Source organism: Sesamum indicum, linkage group LG9 (assembly GCF_026168435.1).
Source record: "Sesamum indicum cultivar Baizhima isolate 11 linkage group LG9, ASM2616843v1, whole genome shotgun sequence".
In the NCBI taxonomy this organism is placed as follows: Eukaryota; Viridiplantae; Streptophyta; class Magnoliopsida; order Lamiales; family Pedaliaceae; genus Sesamum; species Sesamum indicum.
Genome location: NC_142665.1, coordinates 1,104,358 through 1,128,402, shown reverse-complemented (window position 1 = coordinate 1,128,402; position 24,045 = coordinate 1,104,358). Strand labels below are relative to the sequence as shown.

The 24,045-nt window shown below is 37.2% G+C and overlaps 6 protein-coding genes across 6 annotated transcripts; 3 read left to right on the top strand and 3 right to left on the bottom strand.

Annotated features, from left to right (window-relative positions):
* The first annotated feature begins 427 nt into the window (after positions 1 to 427).
* On the top strand, positions 428 to 2,969 carry LOC105170016 (ferredoxin, root R-B1). The gene is made up of 3 exons (XM_011090590.3): positions 428 to 477; positions 577 to 655; positions 2,293 to 2,969. Exon 3 carries the CDS (start codon positions 2,299 to 2,301, stop codon positions 2,752 to 2,754), a length of 456 nt encoding a protein of 151 aa, XP_011088892.1. The 5' UTR covers positions 428 to 477; positions 577 to 655; positions 2,293 to 2,298; the 3' UTR covers positions 2,755 to 2,969.
* Positions 2,970 to 5,864: 2,895 nt separating this feature from the next.
* On the top strand, positions 5,865 to 10,175 carry LOC105170017 (glucan endo-1,3-beta-glucosidase 14). Its single transcript, XM_088884792.1, has 4 exons — positions 5,865 to 6,023; positions 6,722 to 7,752; positions 7,837 to 8,008; positions 9,537 to 10,175. The coding sequence occupies exons 1-3, from the start codon at positions 5,972 to 5,974 to the stop codon at positions 7,894 to 7,896; spliced, it is 1,143 nt and encodes a 380-aa protein (XP_088740918.1). The 5' UTR covers positions 5,865 to 5,971; the 3' UTR covers positions 7,897 to 8,008; positions 9,537 to 10,175.
* Positions 10,176 to 10,997: 822 nt separating this feature from the next.
* LOC105170018 (Calcium-binding EF-hand family protein) lies at positions 10,998 to 14,435 on the bottom strand. Its single transcript, XM_088884794.1, has 5 exons — positions 13,921 to 14,435; positions 13,287 to 13,333; positions 11,826 to 12,001; positions 11,718 to 11,736; positions 10,998 to 11,393 (listed from the first exon to the last, which is right to left on the bottom strand). Exons 1-5 carry the CDS (start codon positions 14,375 to 14,377, stop codon positions 11,286 to 11,288), a joined length of 807 nt encoding a protein of 268 aa, XP_088740920.1. The 5' UTR covers positions 14,378 to 14,435; the 3' UTR covers positions 10,998 to 11,285.
* A 629-nt stretch (positions 14,436 to 15,064) lies between these two features.
* LOC105170019 (double-stranded RNA-binding protein 1) lies at positions 15,065 to 20,318 on the bottom strand. Its single transcript, XM_011090595.3, has 4 exons — positions 20,155 to 20,318; positions 18,292 to 18,537; positions 17,082 to 17,344; positions 15,065 to 16,018 (listed from the first exon to the last, which is right to left on the bottom strand). The coding sequence occupies exons 2-4, from the start codon at positions 18,485 to 18,487 to the stop codon at positions 15,335 to 15,337; spliced, it is 1,143 nt and encodes a 380-aa protein (XP_011088897.1). The 5' UTR covers positions 18,488 to 18,537; positions 20,155 to 20,318; the 3' UTR covers positions 15,065 to 15,334.
* LOC110012593 (putative Myb family transcription factor At1g14600) lies at positions 19,119 to 19,982 on the top strand. Its single transcript, XM_020696824.2, has 2 exons — positions 19,119 to 19,751; positions 19,855 to 19,982. Exons 1-2 carry the CDS (start codon positions 19,499 to 19,501, stop codon positions 19,980 to 19,982), a joined length of 381 nt encoding a protein of 126 aa, XP_020552483.1. The 5' UTR covers positions 19,119 to 19,498.
* Positions 20,319 to 20,746: 428 nt separating the features above from the next.
* Positions 20,747 to 23,622, bottom strand: NF-YB11 (nuclear factor Y, subunit B11). Its single transcript, XM_011090596.2, has 3 exons — positions 23,334 to 23,622; positions 22,683 to 22,801; positions 20,747 to 21,179 (listed from the first exon to the last, which is right to left on the bottom strand). Exons 1-3 carry the CDS (start codon positions 23,525 to 23,527, stop codon positions 21,019 to 21,021), a joined length of 474 nt encoding a protein of 157 aa, XP_011088898.1. The 5' UTR covers positions 23,528 to 23,622; the 3' UTR covers positions 20,747 to 21,018.
* Between the last annotated feature and the right edge of the window lie 423 nt (positions 23,623 to 24,045).

Here is a 24,045-nt window from a genome sequence, read left to right as displayed (position 1 = left end):
TCAACAAGTGCCTTCTTATGCTAACTTCATTGAAAAATTCAAAATAACAAAGGTGTAAATCATGCCCAAAATTCAAATATCAAATACTAACCCATACTTGATGAATTAAGAGGATTGTAAAATATCACATTGAGTTATAGTTTATGGCGACTACTTCAAATAGTGGACATCTTTAAATTCATTGTAAGGTGTTCAATTGGTAAAAATAGACCATTTCTTATTAAAAAAGTTGCTTATTACGATTATGTGAGAGTTGTGCTGATAAATAATTTGCGAGTAGAAGGATCTTTTAAAAATAATTCATTTAATGTGGATCAAGTGTACAACTATTAAATACCAATAAAATCATATTAGAATTTTAATTGATTAATAAAGAAACACGTCACATAATTGAAATATATTGAATTTATAGGGCTCGGGGTCCACGAGCCTAATATATTTTTGTGAAAAACGAAACCAAGGGGCGGCGGCAAGCAGGTTGGTATTGGTTGCCTTGTTTTTTACACTAGTGCCTCTGTTAGGGTATCTCTCTCATCCTTCACGCTTAAATATTAACGTCTTGCACTCTGCACACAGTTTACCGCTCCACCCTGAGACCGGCGTTGCTGCTACAGCATCAATCTCTCACCACACCCCTCTTTCTAAATTTACTGAGGTAGGTTTTGTGTTCTTCTTCAGTCCCTTTATTTTTTGTCTTTCCTCGACATCTCCGTCTGCTCTTTTTCCATCTTGTTATTTACATTAAAGTATGAGCGTTGCATTTTCTGAAAAAAGCGGACCCCGAGTTGATTTGCAACCCTTTTGGATCAGGCCAGATCTTGAAATTCTTTATGGTTTCATTTTATTTTCTGGGTTTTTATTTTTTACTTTTTCCAGTTTTTTTCTTGGTGTTTGCTTTCTGATCGGTCTAGCGAGTTTGGCTGTCTGACATGATTTTCGTCTGTTTTCTTTTTTATTTCCTTCCTCTTTTCTGTGCTGGGCGTCTATTTGTTATGCTTTTCTGAAAAAGAGAATTCTTTTTTAAGAAGGAAAAAGTGCAAATCTTGATGACTGATTATATAGTACTGGTTGACTGTGCTTGTTTTAGTGACAATCCTCTGATATCTGGTGGGAATCTTTAGATCATGTCGCACTTGTTTATACATTTGACACTTGGTGTTGTTTGCTGTTTTCTTGTACTATCTTGAGGTAGTTTTTTCGCTTTCTGAATACTTTGGTACAATAAGCAGTTTCTGTTCTTTGTGTCGTGGTAAAAGCATATATGTACATCATAATGTGATCTTGCAAAAGTTTTAGTTGAGCTTCATTTACAATTTGTTTTTGCAGCTGAAGCGTTGATAATGAATTCTGTAACCCTTGTTCTGAAGTTGATTCATTTGTTTGATCATATTTGATACCTTGATGTTGTGTTCATCCGAGTGTTGTGTATTTGATTTGTGAACAAGAGTTGGAGTTCTCCTTTTTGTGGAATTATTTGTCTTTGTTATTTTCCAGTATGCCGTTTTTCTTAGTTCAACTCCTTTTGTTGCTCTCTCAAAGTATTTTTTGCTTCAGCTCAAATAATGTAAGAAGAGAAAGTTTGAGTGTAATTTAAGTTGTTCCTTCAAAATTAAAGTTTATCAGTGTGGAATCTGTAACCATTAGTGCTGTAGATGCTGCTTGCGTTCAAGCTAGTAGTGACTGGCTTCTATTGTGGAGCCTCGAGTGAAGGGCATGGAGTAATTTGCTTGCTCTTCTCATAATGCTCCAAACATCTATTGCTTTGTTGCTCTGAAATGCACGACCGATATGTTTCCATCGTTTTGGCATTGGCAACAGGCATATATAACATATATCATGATAAAAAGAAGGCAGACATCATATTACTCTTTGTTGTTATGCACAAACTTTACTGTTGATGCTGTTGAGACATAGTTGCTGTTGGAGAATATGGTCTTATGGTGTCCTGGTCATGACCAACGAGTTAAAAGGCCTAGCATACATGTAATATGAGTTATGAGGATAGTATAGATGTAATATGATGTTTTATTCTCTTAATCTATCAAATGTTAACTACTGAACATTCTTCTTTTCCTTTTGGATGCAGTGGAAAAACACTTAATAGATACCTCATAGTCAATGAAACATCTTCTGTGTTTAAACTCTTGTTTTTCATGAATCATTGAGAACCTCAAACCATGTTCAGCCCAACAATAAAAAAAAAGTGGATTTGATTCAACCATTGCTTTTGTCTACTTGCATTGGATACCTTGGGTACCAACTAGATCAACATGCTGAAAGTTCCTTTTTCAGGAGAACATGGCGACTGCAAGGCTTCCTACCATCTGCATGTTCGGCAGTGCTCCACAAAGCCGAACTAGAAGTGCCTTTATCAAGAGCCCGTCTTCTTTGGGGTCCGTAAGGAGCATTACCAGAACCTTTGGCTTGAAAGCGAAGCCCGATTTTAGAGCATCTTGCATGGCTGTATACAAGGTGAAATTGATTGGACCTGACGGTGCTGAGTGTGAGTTCGAGGCACCAGATGATTGTTACATCCTCGACTCAGCTGAGAATGCAGGAGTCGAACTTCCATACTCATGCAGGGCTGGTGCATGCTCCACCTGTGCAGGGAAAATGGTGACGGGAACTGTCGACCAGTCCGATGGTTCGTTTCTTGATGACAACCAAATGAAGGATGGGTACTTGCTGACATGCGTTTCCTACCCGACTTCAGATTGTGTGATTCACACACACAAGGAGAGTGATCTATATTGATTGTCATTTTCGTTTCTGTCATCGTTGGCTTGTTAGACCCAAAACAAATTATTGGCCTGGTTAGTCAGTTGCAAACATGATCGTTAGCCTTGCTCGTCGAGCTTTTCTAGTCCGACAACCTCTGCTAGCATCTCTTCAGCCTCTTATGTTTCTTACCTGGTATGTTTATGTTAAAAGGGGAATTTCAAGACTTCAAAGAATTAATTGTGCTACAACCTCAGTATGTTAGAAAGATTTATTATATGACCTTAGCTTGGAGAAAAATGGGCGAGATATGTGCTAAGTGCCAACTCGTTTGGTCGCATTAGTTTTCTGATTGTCAGAGTTTGATAACTCTTTTGTTTGTGTCTTAAATTGAATTGTGTGATTAGTTATTTGTAGTAACAACTTGTTAGGCTAAGGGAACATAATCATATTGAAGATCAAGTAAAATAAAATAGATTAGTGTTTGAACGAATTATATGTGATCTGTATCCATACATGACTTTTTAGATCTGGGCCTGGGCCGGGCCTGAACATTAGCCCAAAAGAGAGAAAAACACATCAATTTATACGAAGTTCAGCTCAAAATCAAACTGAAACTAATGTAGAGTTAATTACAAAACAGGAAAAATCAACAGAAATTCCTTATTTAGGTATTTTAAACTGTTTTAGCATAAATACATACATATATATATACATATATATAAATATATATAAAAAAGACATGATTTGACTATAAATTGACAATGAATAGTAATTTTTGTTTCCCAAAACACAAGATTAAACATACAATACTTATTTTAAATTGTCTTTAAAACAAATCCAAACATACATACTATCTTTAACACACACTTATTTATCTTTATCCTGAAATGATCTACATCGAGTACTTGGATCTATTTTCCACTTGATTTAGAAAATGAAAAGGTAATCTATCAGATCAACTTAACAACCCCAAACTAAACAGTCTAGTTCTCCAGTTCATCAAATGCATGTAACTCCGGAATGACCACATAACAGAGGTCAATTCCAGCTCTATGAATCAATGGTAGAATCTACTAACCTAACCAAATAAGTACTTCAATCTGATTTTAGTTCATTCAGTAAATCGAAGCAAAATCAATTGGATCAATCTAATCACTGCAAAATTCAACACTCCTATTCACCATTACATCAATTAATTTAAGCTCCAAAACACCAGCACAACAAGAAAATTAAATTTAAAGACGTAACTAAAAATGAAGAATAAAAAAAGACTAACCGTTTTGGAGGTAAGAACCGTACTCGGTGGCATAAAACACAACAAAATACTTAAAAAATGAATCCAAATATTACGAATATATTTTAACTCGTCTTGGAGATAATTATAAAATGAAAACAAACATAGCGAAATTGTTTTTCAATATTCACCTTTTAAAAAGGCCTAGAAAGGTGGCCTTTTTGATAATTTTGGAAAGATAGATATGCTTGCTGATGGGCTATAGTGGGCCAGGCCCAGAGAACACTGGTGCGAATCAGAATAAAGGCCATAGTTGTGGCCTACAAGAAAAGTTTCCCTGGTTTGCATGATTTTCCTTTCTATCTTTTCTGGTTGAGTAAAAGATAGGTGGGGTGGGAGAAGGGAAGGGACTTTTCAAGTGTAGGGGGTAGACCTTTAAGCACTGAGGATCTTATTTCATGTAAATTCTTATCACCATCTACAATCCCCCTCCCCCCCCCCCCATGGAGAGATATTCTTGGTGAACAATGAGAGTTGAGTTCTATTTAGTTTGGAAGAACATTGATACATCTTACCCAAGCACTATGCATAATTGCTAAGCCAACTTTATACAAATCTAAATACAAGTCAAAGGGTGAGAAGAAAAACGTGGAGAAAATGACGAAATGCTCTTTGATGTGGCATGATTAGATGATTCTTTTTGCGAGTAATTTTTGAAAAAATAAATTGTTATCTGTTTTGATTGATGTGTCATATTGCATTTTTGTTTATATGATTCGTTTTGACTCCATATAAACATTATGATTTTATTTTGAAAAACTCTCTCGTTAAGAAGATATGATTTTGAGACTTATAAACTACTCAAACTCCACCTATATAATTAATTTTGGAGGGTATTGAATTCAAACTCATTATCCATAATCGATGCTGGGCACATGAAAGCATCGTCAGCTCTCTGACAAGGTTTGGGATGGGCACATAAACTCATTTCTTTAATATAGTGTGCCACGTAATTGATATCCTTTTTACGAGGTATAATTCATTTTGAAATGATGCGGCATGCGTTGTTACTGGGTGCTGCTATTCGAGGGATTATTTGCTTTAATTTTATATGAGTTTTATGATTTCATTTTAAAAGTACGTGTTACGAGTCACTCAAATTCTTTATTTTTAATCAATATGGAATGCGTAATAGAATCATTACGAATTAATACGAAATTTTTTACTTTTATGCTTTTGTTTTATTTCATAGCTTCAAAATTTATCATATTTTCGAATCAGTCCATTTACTAGTTCTTGATCATAGTTATCCTCTCACGTAGACTCAATCGTTCTTTTCGATAAATAACAAAAAGTTAAATATTGTGGGGTTGTTGATAAAATTAGAGAAAAAACCATCTTCCCATTCTGTGGTATCATATCCGAGACCACATTAGAGAAGAATCTTGTCCGCCACTAAAAATCTCTCTACTCACCACATGCTCCAACCTTTGAAGGGACCAAAACGAGAAAAATAAAAAAGATCTTAGATAATGAAGTGGAGTCTTGAGGTCATTGTGGTCAAATATGAGGGTATTTCAAGAAATTAATGCGGCATGTATGTAATTCACTCTTCCCAACTGTATTAGTGAATGCTCCTTTCTCTCCTCATTGAATTTGATTAAGACCCTCAGGAAAGGTGAAAAAGAGAAGGAATCAGATTATAGAAACAGCCAAAGGCAGCTATTACGTGGAAATAAGCAAGCGGAAATATGTAGAAACAAAATCTTGTCCCATTACAGTTCAATGGCAGCTGTTTGAATTTATTTTATTATTACCATTAAGAAGAAAAGATTGCAGCTACTTCATTTTCACATTATGCCTTTAGTCCACTCTTTGAATATAATAAAAAAAGAAGGGTTTTTTTTTGGGGGGGTGGGGGTGGGGGTGTAGTTGTGTATAGTATTGAGCGGTGACATATATAGAGACATCCAACAATAAACCACGGTTGTGAGTGAGATACAACAGAGTTGGCATATGGCCATGGCCACCCTTTTCCGGGTTCTTCTTCTCATCCTCATCTTTTCAGGTCATTCTAATTACTTCAGTTTCAAGAAAAGATGGGTTTTCTTTTTTTAATTCCTCTTCTCTTGAAGTTTTGAGTTTATGTGTTTTGCATGTGATGGGCTGCTCCTTTTATTTCTCATGATGATAATGAGAAGAGAAGGAAAAGAAGAACTGGGTGCTTGGGATTTGTTGTTATTAAGGAATTGTTTAGCTTTGTTATATGTATGTGGAGTCATTCTGCTTTGTGTGGATAGATTTACATATTCTTTTTGCTATTTGGTCCGATTTTGCTTGCAGTAAATAGGTGGCAGGAAGTCTATATCTTCAACTTTGAGAATTTGTGGCCTTTCATTTGCTTATTTAATCTATGAAAAGAATGGTTCCTTTGTGGAATTCTCTGAGATAGGAAGTGATTCCTGTAAATTAGATGAAGTGACAGTGGATTCTTTGGTAAGAACAGGAGTTTATGTTTCTTTTTAGGTTATTGGAAATTGATGCGGAAGCAACTTATTTATAACGATCTCTTTAATATCTGAATACAAATGTTACGGTTTTTATGCTTAATTTGATGTTTTCATTTGTCGTTAATGAACTACTTAGTGACGATGACTATCTGCGAAAGTTAGCCAGAAATCCTGTAAATTATACAGGTTCTATTCAGTTTTTCTCTTCCTGTTTCCATGATGTATATACTTACTTGACTCTCTTATCTGTCTTTAGATTCATTTGTTAGCATCCGCAGCCTCGGATTAGGAATTAATTATGGCCAGATTGCCAACAATCTCCCATCACCGTCACGTGTTGCATATCTACTCGGATCTCTCAACATAAGCAGAGTAAAACTTTATGATGCTGATCCAAATGTGTTATCAGCATTCGCCAATACTGATGTTGAATTTGTTATCGGACTTGGAAATGAGTATCTGCAAAAGATGACTGATCCAATTCAAGCACAAGGGTGGATTCAACAGCACGTGCGACCTTACATATCTCAAACCAAGATCAAGTGCATCACTGTCGGAAATGAGGTTCTCACAGGCAATAATACTCAGTTAATGTCATATCTTCTCCCGGCAATGCAGACTGTGAATGGGGCTCTTGCAAATCTTGGCTTAAGCAAGGAGATATACGTGACCACTGCTCATTCATTTGGAATCTTAGGTAACTCTTTTCCACCTTCTGCGGGTGCGTTCCGACAAGATCTTACTGAGTACATCCAGAGTATTCTCAATTTCCATTCACAGACTCACTCGCCATTCCTTATAAATGCTTATCCTTTCTTCGCGTATAAGGATAATCCACAGCAGATATCATTGAACTATGCACTTTTCCAGCCTGATCCTGGTATGACGGATTCAGTGACAAATTTGCATTATGATAACATGTTATACGCACAAATTGATGCTGTTTATTCAGCAATCAAAGCACTGGGACATACAGATATACAAGTTAAAGTTTCTGAGACAGGTTGGCCGTCAAAAGGGGATCCCGATGAGGTAGGGGCTACACCAGAAAATGCCAGATTATATAATGGTAATTTGCTAAGACGAATAGAGCAAAATCAAGGGACTCCTGCAAGACCATCAGTACCAGTTGATATCTATGTTTTCGCACTTTTTAATGAGGATCTAAAGCCTGGTCCTGTGTCTGAGAGGAATTATGGATTGTACTATCCTGATGGTTCTCCTGTGTATAATATTGGATTACAAGGTTATCTTCCGCGCATGGATTATTCAGCTTCGAAGAAAAATGTAAGGGGATCTGTATATTTTACTGAGTTTCTCTGCCTTTTGTTTGAACTAATCAATCTAATGTTCTGTCTTTTTACTTTTCAGGTCGACCGCATCTTAAATCTGTTCATCATTCCCATAGCTTTATTGATATATTCTTTATAGCTAATAATTTATCTCATATGATGGAAAAGGAAAAGAAAGTATGGACACACAGTTAATCCTTGAAATTCCTCTAAGTCTGTTACCTGGGTTCTTTATGGGGAAAATTTGGGAGGTAAGGACTTCTTCACTTTCTTTTCATTTATATACACCCCATGATTTTGGCATATCAATAGATGCTTTCTCCCATACCGTCGCATCACTTCATTAGAAGCTTAATCACTAAAGGACGCTAGTAGAAAGAAATCACCGAGCATCCAAGTTCAAGGACCACATGCTTAGAAACAGTTACAGTCACTTTTTAAAGTGTCTGAATCAGTTGCCTATTTCATTCTTGATACCACACATTTATCACCTCGCGTGTAAAAGGACAACAGCTTGTATAGTTGGAGCAATATTTTCAGGAAGCTTTTACCTAGCAACCAATTGATGGCCTAAATTCTTGTCTAGTGGAGAATGGTAAAGGGTCTCCATCATCCTAATCTCTACTCTCAATAATGCATTATGAATGTTATAGTGACAGGATTCCTATCTTCCTCAACACAAAAGTCCATTATCAAGAAATTAGCCTCCATCTACACTCCAAAAATTAGCACTTACTCATTTGTTTAATATAAACCGCCAAACTTGAAAGCTCATCTTTTTTTTCGTCTCTAGTTGTGAAGCCTCCATCTGCTGTGACATTTTCTGTCTTTATTTGTCCAACCTTTTTTACCAAACGGAATATATTGCGTCATTTGTGTAGTCTGGAATATCTTTCTCATGTCATTTTCACATCTATATCTGGCATGCACCTATCCTACTTCTAGAAATAATGTTGGTTTTTCAATTTCAAGCTCATAAAATGCAACTTTTTTCATACATTGGATTGTGATATGTGATTCAAGCCTTATATCATGAAGCTCTTGTTAATTGATGTGTTGGATTAGTTTTCTTCGCGGTGAGAAATTTTTGTTGCCTATTTTGGAGTGTGTAACGTCAATATGATGCTTGAATAAATGGACGGTAGCTTTCACCATCATGGAGCTCATCCTGTTTCCTTTTTGTGAAATTACAGTAACACCCCTCAACTATAGTCAAATTACACAAATCACCCTTACTGGTGGAATATAATTACTTGACGCCCCTGCCAGTGATGTTTTGGTTACACTCAGAGGGTATCTGAGAAGTGAAAACATTGCTGATAGAAGGTGTCAGGAGTAATAAAAACATCATTGAAATGTAAAGTTGCGTTGTTACTCAAATAGTAGGGGTAAGTTTGGTGACTTGATATGGTCGATGGGGTCTTAATGTAATTATTCCTTTCTCCTTCAGTGATCTTACATCATAAGATAAGATTAGATAGAGAGAGATTCCATTTTGATGAATTACACACTATGTCTGGCTACTATCAAATTTCAAATTAAGTAGGCCAAGTTTATGACCCACCAAACTATTACAAACCCTGATGCTTCATTGACATAGTTCGGTCCATAATTAGAAGAAAACATCAGTATTTGTGTAAGCAACGTTGTTCGTCTACACAAGATCAGACGAAACATGTGGAGTATCAGACAGTCACATCAAGAATATATCTAATTTGATGAATATTGTTTATGGGACTGTCTGAAATCTTGACAAGATCGAATCTTTTGATTTTGCAGGTAAAGATGACAATCTGTTCCTAAAGGGCTGGAGAGATTTTACCATACATGAATAGGAGAACTGTATACTTAGTGATTGAGATACATTTTCATTGAGTAGAATTATTCATTCACAGAAGCTGAAAATAAAGAGTCCTTGTAGCCAACCGGTGATTCTCACCTGCACAGATAACCTTATTTTGAGGATATATACAGAATTTGATTATATACTATATGTCTGAATCCCGATGGTTGTCTGTTCATTTTTTCGAGCTGTTGACTCCGACGGATACAAGAAATTGACCCTGTAAACTACCCTTGTTCTGTATTTGAGTGGAATTTCAGGTGATCTTGCAATTCATTTTGTCATACTGAGATCAGATTTTGGTGGAAAATCAGGAGAATCTTTTGACCGGAGAATTCTTAGGGCGGATGTGTGAATGTGCGGGGGGCAGACACGGGAAGTAGCAACGTCGTACACGTTTACTCCTCTTGCACGTTCGGTTCTTGCTTGTGTTTTTTATGCTGACTGACGTTGCTTGTAGGAAGATTCAAATTTTGAGTCGGTGTCAGCACACAATCTTTGTCTTTTCTTTTTCCTTTCTTCTACATTTACAAACTGCCAGTAGGTAGGCATCAATAACAAAGTTGATTTTTTCATTCTGCTACTCGTTTCAGACAAGACAACAAATTAATAGTATGGAACAAGCATAGGGTTTCTTGATCAACATATACTCAAACTAGTTCTATTTTTTGGCCAGTTTCGAAATATCATCTCCAGTAACATACATACTCCGTGTGGGTCTGCAGGATAAACATCGATAATAACATACACGTAACTTATTTTTGGGGACCGACAAAAAATGATAATCTAAATGAAATAACCGAGCACCTATGATACAATCGGGATCATATTATAGCCTTCAACAACTTGACATGTTTATGTATAAGAAATAATAAATCAGTGCAGTGGGTCTTTGAAATTTAATCAGAAAGGTTTTTCTTCTCTAAGTACCTTTAATCAAATGGTAACATGAAATACACAGACGTAAAAGATTTGGACAGGTCAGTCATCCTACACGACAACGTGCTATGTATGACACTTGGTTGCATAATGTCCCAGATTATGAGTGCTATGTATGACACTTGGTTGCATAATGTCCCAGATTATGAGTGCTATGTATGACACTTGGTTGCATAATGTCCCAGATTATGAGTGCTATGTATGACACTTGGTTGCATAATGTCCCAGATTATGAAAAGAATCGTGTAAGTAAAGTGGAGCATTTTATATATATCAAACAGTAGGATTGAATCCTACTCATTTTTTCTCTGTTTTTAATTCTGTCTTTGATTTGGGCACCGACGTGCTTCCTTATGTAGAGGAGGTTAACTAACATCTGTATTTCAAACTCTATTTTACTTTCATTTATCTTAATTTGTCATAAAATTTATCAAAAAAAAAAAAAGGACTGCGATAGGTTTTTGCAACAGATCAATTCGTTCGAAAATTTAATCAACGAATGAGAACAGTAGATAAAGACAACCATGGATCTGTACACAACAGTGATTGTGGTTGGTTCTCAACGCATCGTCAATATACAGATAGAGGATCATGGGTCCCAGGACGCTGATAAGCAGTGGCCAGAAACCGTGAAACAAACATTAGGACAACACAAGAAACATGTTCTTTTTCCTTCTGCACGTGCAATGTTTTTTCTTCAAACGATACAAACCAAATCCGGGCTGGTGGAACTATATCATGATATGCTAATCGGAAACAATGAAAGGAATGATCATGGACATGAATGTGTCATAAGATAGTGTCGCTGACCCTGTGTACCGTGGATCCTTCTCCTTGAACTTCTCTGTCAAGCCCTAAAAATGCAGCAGAGTATTAAGACAAACAATAGAGCAAAACCCTTATTGTTCTTGATTGAAGGAGAAATCCTGATGAATATTTCCTTCTTTTTTCTTTCCCCCCCTTTGTTATGTTCTTTTCTTATTTATTTCCCGCGACATTTTTCTTCTTCTTGGGCTGGGATTTCTCTCAAGTTTCTTCCACTAGAGAATCATATTGTATGTTTTAATGAGAACGACACAACTCGAATCGGATAGCAGAAATCACAGAAAAGATATTCACATCAGAAGTAAGAAATGTTAGAACTCAAGGTCATTAATTTCTTTGGAGTAGTGGCTCACCTTTACAATCATCCCACACCTGAAACATAAAAGGAGACCGTTTAAGATAACAGCTGGGAATAAAATCAAAAGCAATCACATATCATAATTATAGGAACAGGTTCTTACTCGACAAAACTGTCAAAACTCAGCTCCCCCTTACGTCCACTGCCATCATCATATTTGGAAATCAGAACTTGCAGAACAGGTGGTGGTAATGCATATCCAAGACTATATAGGGCATCCCTCAATTCCACAACATCAATTTTCCCACTCCGGTCTCTATCAAATCTTTCAAAGATAGCCTAAAATGTCGTAAAAGTTAATACAGTTGCAGATACACCTGCCTTGATGGGGGCTAACCAGTAAAACGAGTCCCATCACATTAAGCATATTTGACATAAAAGACTCAACAAATGCATATGCAAACGATACTGCCTAACTCATAACTGAGGTCATCAAAATGTGTAGAAACTATTTTACAAGTTCCATGAAGGATATATGTCCTTGCTGTCCGAAAAAAACTATTTTAGAAGTTCCATGAAGGATATATGTAACATGCACCATATCATACCATTATTCCAGTTCTATCATGGATACTTTTCTCAAACAAGGTTCTTAAACAATGGGGATATCAGATAGAACTCAGAAACTAAGTATAATATGAGCACTTCTATTTTCTCATTGTTCTTTATTTATTCAAACTCTAGTTTAAGATTAAATAGAACGGAATCATATCTAACCCCAAGGCTACACCCAGCAGACATAAGTTTCCTTTCATTAGTTCTACCTTGCGATTATCTTTAATTGTGTAAAGTGGTATAGAAAGAAACAAATCCGTCACATAAAGCCCAGAACTTTTTCCAAATTTCTCTTGCAGTTTTATTTCTTCATTTCATCTCTATGGCTTAGCAGCCCTAAGCAATGAGAGATCTGGTCAAACTTCACCAGTGCTAACATTTTTTCTGAATCGTCTTTATTTCTTTCCTCTATACTCTGCGCTCTGAATTTTATTAAGAATGTATTAAGTGCTTACCTTCTAATAGACCAATCCCACACCTAAGTAATTTTTGGTTTCTGTTGTCAGATTTACCTCCCTCTTCCTTTTGTATGTACTTAGATAGTCAATTATCCAGTCAAGAAAGCCTATTTCTTTCTTTCCTATCTTCCTATAATTTCCAGTTGCTAGATGTCACCCACATGTCAGCTAGCAGTGGTGCCACATAAACACTGTTTCAAATTTTAACACATCAGAAGCAGATCAAACCACTAAAGCATCCAAACAAACCCCAGAAAGCATATTTAGTAGCGAAAATCTAAATTACAAGCTTCAGCACAGAGATAAGAGCCGATGACTAGAGCCACCATGGTATATAGATTGAAAGAGTTTATCTAGTCTATATAAGAGATCAAACTAGAAACTTATATAACAAATAAGATTTTCACGAGTATCAGATCAAGTATAGAAATATTTCTTGTGCCATGCATCATCCTGATCCTTGTTGTTTAACTTGGAAATGCTCATACATATTTGTTAAATGAAGTTGCATGCATCAACCTAGATGTACTATAATTAATTTCTTTACTCACCCGCCACTGGCCAAGGCAACTCCACACGCCTGCGAATTCTTTCGGTCCTGCATGCATAATAAAACACCAACAAATGATGAACAAAGTAATATCAGATTCACAAGGGCAAACTAGAAGACGACAAACAAGCATCAGAGTATCATCTAGAAACTAGCAGCTAAATACAAAAAGGCGACGAAAAAGAGGCAGCCAAGATTTAACCACCAGAGTACTAGCACAACAGATACGAAAATGGCAAAAGGCAACATGAATCCCACTCTATCTTCCGCACCGGCCTCCTCAATTAGGCAAATTATGTAATTAACATTAACAAAATTTTCACTTGCTCCTCCGAAAAACAAAATATAACATAAAAAAGAGCGATCTTTTGCTTCCAAACCCCCACTCCCAAAACCCACCCAAAAAATCGAAAATGGAAAAGAGAAAAAGACTGTTTCAAAGTTCGTGGAGAACTAGAAAAGGCGGAACCAATCAATTTTTGCAGAGGCTATTCAACGAAAATCAGATCAAATTAGCAACTTAATTAAGAAAAAGTTCAGTGCGTTCTTTGCCACATTAACTATTAATAAAAAATCATGAAACGGAAAATGAAAAATCCAAAGATGGACTTAGAAGTTACAGAAAAAGAACTGACCAATTCTGCAAGAGGATTCATTGGAACTCCTAAAGAGAAAAATCAGCAAACGCAAAGTCCTGAGGCTGAACTTCTGGTAGTTCCAAGTCAGTGCTTCTTGAAGCTCCCTCTCCTCAATATACCCGTTTTGGTTCCTGTCCACCATCTGGAAGCTCCGGATCACATCCGGGTGTGTGCCCGGAGGAAACAAACTGTAGACATTCTGCTGCTGCGGCTGCTGATGATACGGGTAGTATTCGTACCCTTGAGGCGGTGGAGTCGAGCCCGACCCGTACCCAGTGCTGGTGCTGCTGCTGGTGCTCTGGGTGGGGGGGATTTGGGCATAAGGTAAGGAGGGGTTGGTAGGAGGTGCATGTGGTTGATAAGGGTAGGCAACCCGGGGCTGATCCCGATCGGGTGCGGGTGGTGCTGATGGGGAGTATTTTTGGGTGGGGCTGCCGGTGTAAGAAGAAGCCATCGCTCTCCAAACTCAACTTTGACGTAATAGCACACTGCTGCTGATGAAAGGAGGAGCGATCATCATCGTAAATATATAGAAGGTAATAATGATGGCTATACGAGGGTATTCTTGTAATCTTCTTACCCAGCTTTGACGGCTAGCGCGTGGCACACACTTCCTTGTTAAGTTTTCTCTAATTCTTGGAAATTCTTGACATTTTTTTTTTGGCAACTTAAAAGAAAGGAAATTGTGTACTAATAACTAGATTTAGATTCGTCGCATAATTGGATAAAATTTTCGAATAAGAGATTGATAAACTTATAACATTTGACTTAAAAAAAATAGAACTAATCAAACATATTTATTTTAAAAAATATAAAAATATAATTGAAGAAAAAGAATCCAAACACGCCCTAAATTCTTTTTGTAAAAGTTTGAACAAAGAAAGTAAGATGGAGAAGTAACAAAACCACATAATAATCTGATCATCATACACCAAACTCAAATGTCAAAGTACAGTAATAATATATCTAAAATTTTAACTTGAGTCAAAAACATAGGGTGTGACCTTTTGTTGTCAATATATGCCAACTATGCAACATTTCATCCACTCATCAAAACTGGATCTTAACCTGTCTATTGAAATACATATCTATCGAGATACTATTTGTAAGATAATTCTCATGTGTTTGACGCAAGGATACATAACATAACCATCCACATGAAATTAAGCCCCAATACCCAATCTCAACCAATACAATCATCATCCAAACATCGCAACAAATTTCCTAGTCAAGATCTCCTACAACTAAAACAATTCAACCATCCACAACACTCATGGGGGTAAGGATACATTTGGTTAGAAGCTTTTTGTATCATAGTCATTGGCATCCACTGCCGTAGATCCCCCATCCTTACAATATTCATCAACATGCAAGTATAGTATTTTCTAGAATTCAATCACTAAATCCTGTATTATAGTTTTTCGTTCTCGTTTCCATGACCAAGTCCAGCATCTGTTCCTTGGGAGCTGGCAATATTGGTTACACTCTGGCTGTTGTTACGGATATCTGAACCACCCATTGTCTTAACTTGGGAGCCGATGGCATCAGTTGCATTCACTTCTACTCCTGCCCGTTCGGCGATATTGACCTCAAAACCACCAGCCATGTTATTCGGCGAGCTCATGGAATCTGTTACAACCAGCCCCTCTCCAGCCTGACCATTTGTGTTGACCTCCAAAGAACTCGTACCTTGAAAGGAGTTTCCCTTTTTCACATGCCTCTTCTTCCGCGGCTGGTTCTTGAAACGACATTTCTTTGGTTTGAGGGCTGCTGCTGTCTCCTGAGTGCTGATTCCAAGATCAGATACCTTCTTCTTCTGTGGAATAACAGTGTAAACGGAGGTGCCAGTTTGATCCTGAGAGACTGACGCAGCAGATTGAATGGCTAACAAGGCAGTCCTGGCAGCTTTGATCTCAGCCTCTTTCTTTGTGCTTGCTGCAGCTCCAACATACTTGATACCCCCAATTTCAACCACGCAAGAATACATGGGCATTCTGCCTTGTTTCTCTTCCTTATGGCACTCATACAAGGGAATGGCGTAGTTCATCTTTTGGGCATATTCTTGCAGCAAGTTTTTGCACAAGCCCGTTTCATGCTGAAATGTAAGATTGAGAAACAAGACCACACAGTGTAACATAAGAAATCAAGATAAGAACAGGTGATAGATAGCATCATCAATTTACAGGTCAAGTATTCTTTTGTTGCTCAGTCTTTATCTTTTGGAGAATTGAATCATGCGCTAATTCTACTTGCCTTGGCATCTCTGCTTCTCTAGAAACAGAAAAATTGTGCAATCCAGTATTTCAATATGATAAATAACAGGTCCTGTTCCCTAAGATACCATAGAAGATAGAACAAACTTCCAACACAATAAGCAACTCAAGGAAAGCAGCCTAGTTTATACATTTGAAAAGGAGATTGTAGAGAATCGGACTAAAATAAAGAAAAGTATTATCATAAAGCTCAAGAGGAAAGCTTGAGGAAAATTTCTCTATCTTTTGCTTAGCATTTTCACAATTCTAGTCAAGTTTCCGATGGATTCAATTATGTATAAACACAAAAGTGCAGATAATCATAACATATTAAGATAGGTGAAACATAAAAAGGGCACCGTAGTTGTGCTTCATCCAGTAATGGATATTACTAAAGCTTCGAAAGACATCTTCATAGTTTTTATCACTTATAATTGGGCTTTGTACAAAACCCGACGAATTCCGTAAAACAGAAAGAGAGAGAATAAAAAGAAACAATGTCAAGTTACTTGTTGAAGTGTATACTCAAACAAAATAAGCAGCAACATTCACTTATCTATAAACATGGTCATGTTGTTGCAAAATGTAAGTAACAAAAATTTCGAGGTATTAGGTTGTCAACAGGTTATTGGATCATAGAAGCAAACATCAACTTAAAATAATTTCAACAATCCCATCTTTCCCACCAATGTAACTAAGTGAAGAATTCATGATGACTAACAAGATCTCACTTTCCATGTTTAGCCCACCTATCTTTAACCTGAAACAAGTTCTAGGTGGGACAAGAATATGACCACGAAATGCAATCTCGAACTTAAGTGGGTTGAAGGGGTGATCCAGTTGTTATAGCATTAAGTAAAAGATATAAGCTGGTCAAAATATTATGCCATAAATACAGATACTTACAACAGGTTGAGAGATCCCAAATTTCATATCAACAGAGTTGGCGAGTTCTACGAGAGCAACTTCGGCAGCTGATTGCTCTGCTGCCTTGCGATTGAAAAATCCTGGTAGAGAATCATATCTGACATTGTTTACAATTACAGTTGATCTAAAGGAAGGCTCATGAGAAGGCCCTTCCTTGATAGTTTCATAAACTGGAGTTGTCAGTCCTGCCTTTTGACAATACTCTTGCAATCGACTCTTGAAAACATAACAGTTCGAGACACCTGCAATGGATCAATGGATATGAGAATCTGGGTCACTAGGTATGTTTTCAGCTTCCAGGCCTAACCACAATAAAGTGCATAGAGGATACTCCCTCTTGGAGAGCCAAACTGAAAAGCCTTAAACTGTACAGTTTTCGAGAGAACTTCAATGAACTTACTAGCACAATCTGATATCATTTTCAATAGAGGTCTACAAACACACTCATGCAGAAATGGGGTTGGAAACTTAAGCACGAGACTACACTCAACTTAAAATACTAATATAGCAAAAGATATGAAGTAAACGTGCACCAATGTAGTAGCCAAAACAGTGTTTGAAGATATAAGTAGCATTTTCAGATAAACTATATATCTTTGAAATAGTTGCACCCACATAAAAACTAGTTCTCATTTGAGGCCCCCACTGTTACCTCAAAAATAAGCAAAGGGAAATGCAAAATTCTTTAAGTCAGTCTTGCTACTACATCCATAATGTTTGTTCCAAGCACGTGTGCCACAAGCTTCACAGCTTCATCAATCACCCATATAACCATTCCAGATCTCATATAAAATGTGTACAATATCAGAAAATTGCCAAAGTGTTATCTGTGCTCCTAGATGTACAAATCAAGGAAATCCCAGATTCTAACCCCATCAAAGAGGAGAGTAATCTTGCTTCAGTCCAAGAGTCCCCATTACTCCATCCTCAGCCGGAAATTCCATCTGTACATGTATTCAAGCACAGAAGGAACTCTCTGAACGAAATTACATTATATGTTAACAGATACACCACACGATTCCCCAAGCATATTGTTATTAATTAGTGTACTGCTAAAGAGACATACAGATATAAGAGCTATGAAAATCTAAGAAATAGAAAGATCAAATACACATCACAAACAAAAATTGCTGACAGAAATCCCAGGTGTCATAAAATTCATGAAGTACAAATAAGTATGAGCTATTACTTGGAGGTGTATTTTTCTCTTGCGAATCCTGATTGTTAGCCATGACCTTCCTCTTCTTTTCAGCTGATGCTGACGTGGGGTCGAATCTAGGACTACCAAAATGCTCTGCTTGGGCAGGAGGACTGGCAGGGTTTGCTGGCATATAAGATATCTCATTTTCAACACTACCATCAATTACAACCTGACCGGCTTCCATCTGGAATATTTTCAGCGTATCCTGTCTCTTTTTCCACTCCACTATTTAATCTGTAAATCAATTATCAATAACAAAAACCACAAAACTCAATTCTAAAGATGCAACTAAGTGAGTGACTTATAGTACAAAAATGGAAGCCCTTCTACTGGATTAAACTAAAAAATTTGAGAACATAGCATTTGAATAAGACGTACACATTGCATGTCAATAAATACTCCATGGTTATCACCCTAAGAACATCACCATATTCTAAGACTATATTAAACCAAAGACCATTATGCATTTTGCATAACAGTGTCAATAGTTTGGACCTGGAGGAGGAAACAAAATACACCAGGAGTAAAAAAGAGAAAGGTCACTGGTTCAGCTATACCTCTTGGTAAGGTGAACCAACCAAATTCTCACAGAACCATGAACAAGGAAGTAAGAGAAACCATTTTCAGTTAGATTTCTTAATCCCAACTTGGTAAGGTTGAGAATGAGCTTTCAGAAAATCTCCCATCTTCAAAGAAAAAAGAAACCCCCTGAACTTCTCTAATCAACCCAATCAAAACGAAAACCCATCACTTGGAGCTTTCAGAAAATCTCCCATATCCCAAGAAAAGGAAAACCCTGAAGTTTCTATAGAGAAGAGAGAGAGAGAGAGAGAGAGAGATGGGGGTCTTTCATCTTCCTCTCAGAGTCTAGGGTTTTGTTCTCCAATCTATTCTGTGTAGAATTGTAGATCAAAGATCAAGATTCTGAATCCTAGTTGACGGAATTTTCGTGCTACTTTAACATGGATATCTCTTATTGTGTGGGGAATTTAATAGTATAGCCTACAAAGAGGGAATATAATAGGAGAGTTCATTCATTTTGATTTTGAGCTTCTAGGAAAGCCCTAGTTCTCAAACTGCTTTAGCTCTGTATAGGCTGATCTTAGTAGGTAGATGTGCATCTTGTAATTATATATAGCTATATGCAAAGTCTCAACTAGAAGGGAAAAGGGCCGACAGCGGAAACAAGAAGGCCATGGATAGTGGTGAAAAAGAATGTTCCAAAACAAGCCCTTCTGAGAAAAATGATGATGAGGATGAGAGCCAAGGGAAAAACGAAAGCTGCACTGTTAAAGATGGAGGAAGCTCAAGCAACAGCACGGTTGAAGAGAGCGAGAAGAAGCCATCCGTGAGACCTTACGTTCGATCCAAGATGCCTAGGCTCAGGTGGACGCCTGATCTCCATATGCGCTTTGTGCACGCTGTGGAACGACTTGGAGGACAAGACAGTGAGTCTTCAAAATTTGGCTCAAGTCATTCAGAGGCAACAACTTAATTATGTAAATATACAAACTGATGCTTGGGGTGTTTTCTTGGTTCAATTTGACGCAGGAGCCACGCCAAAATTAGTGCTTCAATTGATGAACATCAAAGGACTCAATATTGCTCATGTGAAGAGCCATTTACAGGCAAGTCTTGGAGAAACACTAATAAAGAAATGTCCAAGATTCTTCTTTTAAAAAAAAAAAAAAAAAAAAGAGCACATATCAAAAGAAGAAATGATAACTTAAACACGAGATTTCCCTCATATACTCCAGGATTGAGCACAAGTAATTATTTACTTCAGAAACGAGCAAAAAAGAGAAGCGCAAAAGAAATTGCAAAAATACGAAACAACAAAAAGCAAATTACCAGATAGCAAGAGAGGATTGACAAGTGATAGTTGGACTTCTGCCCCGCCGGGAGCAGAGGTTTTGGAGTAAGAGGAGAGGAAAAGGGCATACGGCCTACTCTACCCTTCCGCCATTAATTAATACTGAGCAGAATTGCAATGGCAGTGAACAAACAGAGGAGAAATCAAGAAAGCAGCTTTTTTGGGTTGGGTAAAGTAGATGCTAAATAAGCCCAGATTCTGTACAAGGCCCACTGTCTGAATCCTTTCCTCTGTTCAAGGCCCACTGTCTGAATGCTTTCCTCTGTTCAAGGCCCACTGTCTGAATGCTTTCCTCTGTTCAAGGCCCAGCCCATATGATAAGTATTTTAGTAATACGTACTTCGTTTTATGAATTATTTATTATTTAAAATTTTCCATCCACCAAAACTTAAAACAAAAATGATAATTAGAATGGTGATCGTGTTTGTATCAGAAATATTTGAAAATGAAATGAGCAGTTGCTGAATTCAACTTCTCAAGAAGTTGTTATAATGAGGGGAGCAGATATAATTGAATCACCGCACAGAACAGCGAGCTCTCCAGTTCCACCACCCCGGTTACGGTGTCTAGTTTTCGGAACATAATGCTGAATTTCAATAGCCACGAAATCTGATAAAAGTTCAAATATGTGCATGAATACACATATACATACATCAAAAATGAAATGGATGCCAAGACATTGGAGAGCTTTAGTGGAGAGAGCAGGAGCATTCAGTTTTATAGAATTCCTCAACCAAGAGTAGATGGAAAGATACAGGAGAGTAGTTTTTGGAACATAGAACACAAAGAGAAGCAACTGTCTCCTGCTTCTTGCTTCTGATGGGGGTGAGTAACATTCCGGCTCAATCCGCATCATCCTCGTCCCTGTTGCTTTCAACTTCACGTCGTTTCTTTCGACCCTCACTTTGTGCAGGTGGTTTCCTTTTGGCATTCTTGCTTGTGTCTTTGGCCTTGGATGATCCTGATGAAGCCACCTTCCTCCCAGGGTTCTTTTGTCTAAACTCTGCCACAAGACACAAACAACAGAAATGAATAGGATAAAATAGGAATCTGAATTGAACATGTTAGAGGATAAAGTTAACCAGTGTAAACCATTACAGCAAGACATACATAAAAGAATTTATCATGATATTCATATTGTACGCGGGGTTTGATCTTGGAGCAAGGATAATATTTGCTGAAGGTTTTTCCAGATATCAAATGCATTCATGATCAAGCCCCTCTAAGCAAACTCTTTTTGTTATCCTAAACTGGTAGCTAGGCATTGAATCTTTTACCAGGAGATATCCTGAACTTTCAACATTAATACATCCGCAGCTGAATATATAAAGGAGAACAAGAAAATGCATTTCCATAAACCTAAGCAACCAGGTTAAAGAGATGCTGTTTTGAGATCTTGCTCATGCCAAGGATACAACTATTTTCTGACTTCTCTGCACATTCTTTTTCAGACAAAAGAATACAGTTGCAACATTGCTCTCCACTGAAAGTTGAAACCTTTTTTGATATTGCTGAAAAGATTTATTTTCAACATCAAATCCAAGAATACCCGAATGCGGCAGAAAGTGCAGCATTTTCAAACGGTCATCTGAGTTAAGTGTGGTAAAGCAAAGTTGGGGAGAAGATGGAAAAGATAACACTTGCACATGCAAGAAAAAGAAAGAACCAACAATGACGTCTTGCCCCAAAGACACAAGTTGCATGTGGCATTTGAAGATAGTAAGCAATTAGAGACATTCAATTTCTCAATATTTAGCAGGCAACTGACTTAACAGTAACCAACGATCAGCAACATTATCTCACCAGCTAAGTTCATTCCCTTTTCTTCCTTATGCTTTCCAGGGACTTCAGTGAATACATTTATTAACTATAAGCAGAGGCCTTCTTGGTGGAGATTGCATAAGAGTTATTTGACAATAATAAGATCATGATGTTTGACAATGGTCAAAATATGATATGTGAGGTTTACCTACTGCAGATTTGGCGTAATTATTAAGCTTCTTTGATGAGCTGAAGAATTTTTTTCTTCCAATCAGCTCAATCATTTAAAAACTTTAAATTGGCCCTTCTACTTAGATGGCTTTTGTATATATTCAATCCATTATATCTATCTATTTGCGCCCTTGTTCTCATTATCGACACTTGCAAGAGAAAAGAGAAGATAAATTTTCTTAATAATCCCTACAAATTTATTACACTGTAAGGATAGAGCCAGTAAGCAGACTTTTACTTCGTCTTTTTCCTTCTACTGCGGGGAATCTTGCATTTTTCTTTTGCCATCATTGCTAAGTGGACTTCTACACGTGATGCAAATTAGGATTCCTTATTTAACTTGCTAAGGACAGTTTCACCCACCTGCCATGTAGTAAGACAATTATACTAGTATCTCATCCAAAGTGTTGAATAGGAGGTAAACTACTAATTTGGACTGATGGTTCTGGAGTGCCACACAGATTCAAAATCAGGAACCGAAAGCTGATAAGGTTAAGGGAGTACAGTTGCTAACCTTCGAGGCAAGCTCTAAGAGGGCCAATAAACTCAGCAAACTCAATCTCTTCCAGGGCCTTGAATACATCTTCCGCATTGATTATTTGCCTGTTTGACTCCCTACATATGTCATTCGCACTGGAGATAACACAAAATCATTATCGGGAAACCATAGAAGCAAAATTTCTGTCACCTCAAAGACAGATTTGTGCACAAAATCCAAAACCATGATGCTTAAGGTATAAAACTAATGTCACGTTTCATGATTCAATAATCAGTGACTAAACTCATAATAAACAAGGACTGAGAAGGCAGGAGCGTACTAAGATGCAGATTCCCAAGCCATAAAGATTCAATAATACACCCGCAGCATAACCTAAATTACCCAATTCACGACTAAACCCTAAAAAATGGCAGAAACATTAGTAAATCCTAAATAATTCGCCCCATATCCTCCAGAAAGCAAATAAACCCCAAAACAAAAAAAAAAAAAAAATCAAACAGAAGAGAAACCCTGGTACTTAACCAATTTTCTTATCGCATTCGACGATATTTGGGAGTAACAAAAACACACACACAGACACTTAGAATTTTTTGCAAACAACATAGAGTATAGACCCAAAAAAACCAAAATATGTGAAATTAACAAGTTTGAGGTTTGAAGGGTTACGTGGCGGAAAGGTAGTGGATGAAGATGCGGGCACTCTCACAGAAGGCCTGGAGTGAGTCGCGGAGTACAGAGATCTCGGAGTCGGTGGCAAGCTGGGAGAGCTTCTCCTTGACCACCCGGCGCACAATAGTCTTGGGGAGCTCCTCCGCTTCCGGCACTACCTTCTCCGTCAACTCCTTGTCCTTCTCCGCCATTTCTCTCACACGACAGGGCTTCTGATTCAACTGTATGAATGGCACTGCCACGGTGCGGTCTTCACACCGAGCCTTTTAGTTTCCCGCCATAACCCCTATAAAAATAATGTGCAGTTGTAATTAAAAGGAAAAATAAATAGTAAACAAATTTAAATTGAGTAACTTGAGACATATATCACTAAACTCAATTTAACAATCAAAATCCAAATTTAAACCTCATAAGTTTGCATCATAACTGAACAATTACTAAGCCAAGCACATGTAATATCTTACAGTAACTGATTTTTGCCAAGACTATTTTCTATTTTTATACCATGCTGCTTCAAACTCAAAATTGATTATTCTGCCAATTATATTAGATGATCACCTCATTCAATATTTTAAATCGACAAAATAAAAAAATTACTTTTAATATTACGACTTTGAATGTCCATTTCGTACAAAACCATTTAGATCTAACAATAGAATCCATAAGATAAGATAGTGATTTATGCTTCCTTGCCTTGGTAGTGTGGTTG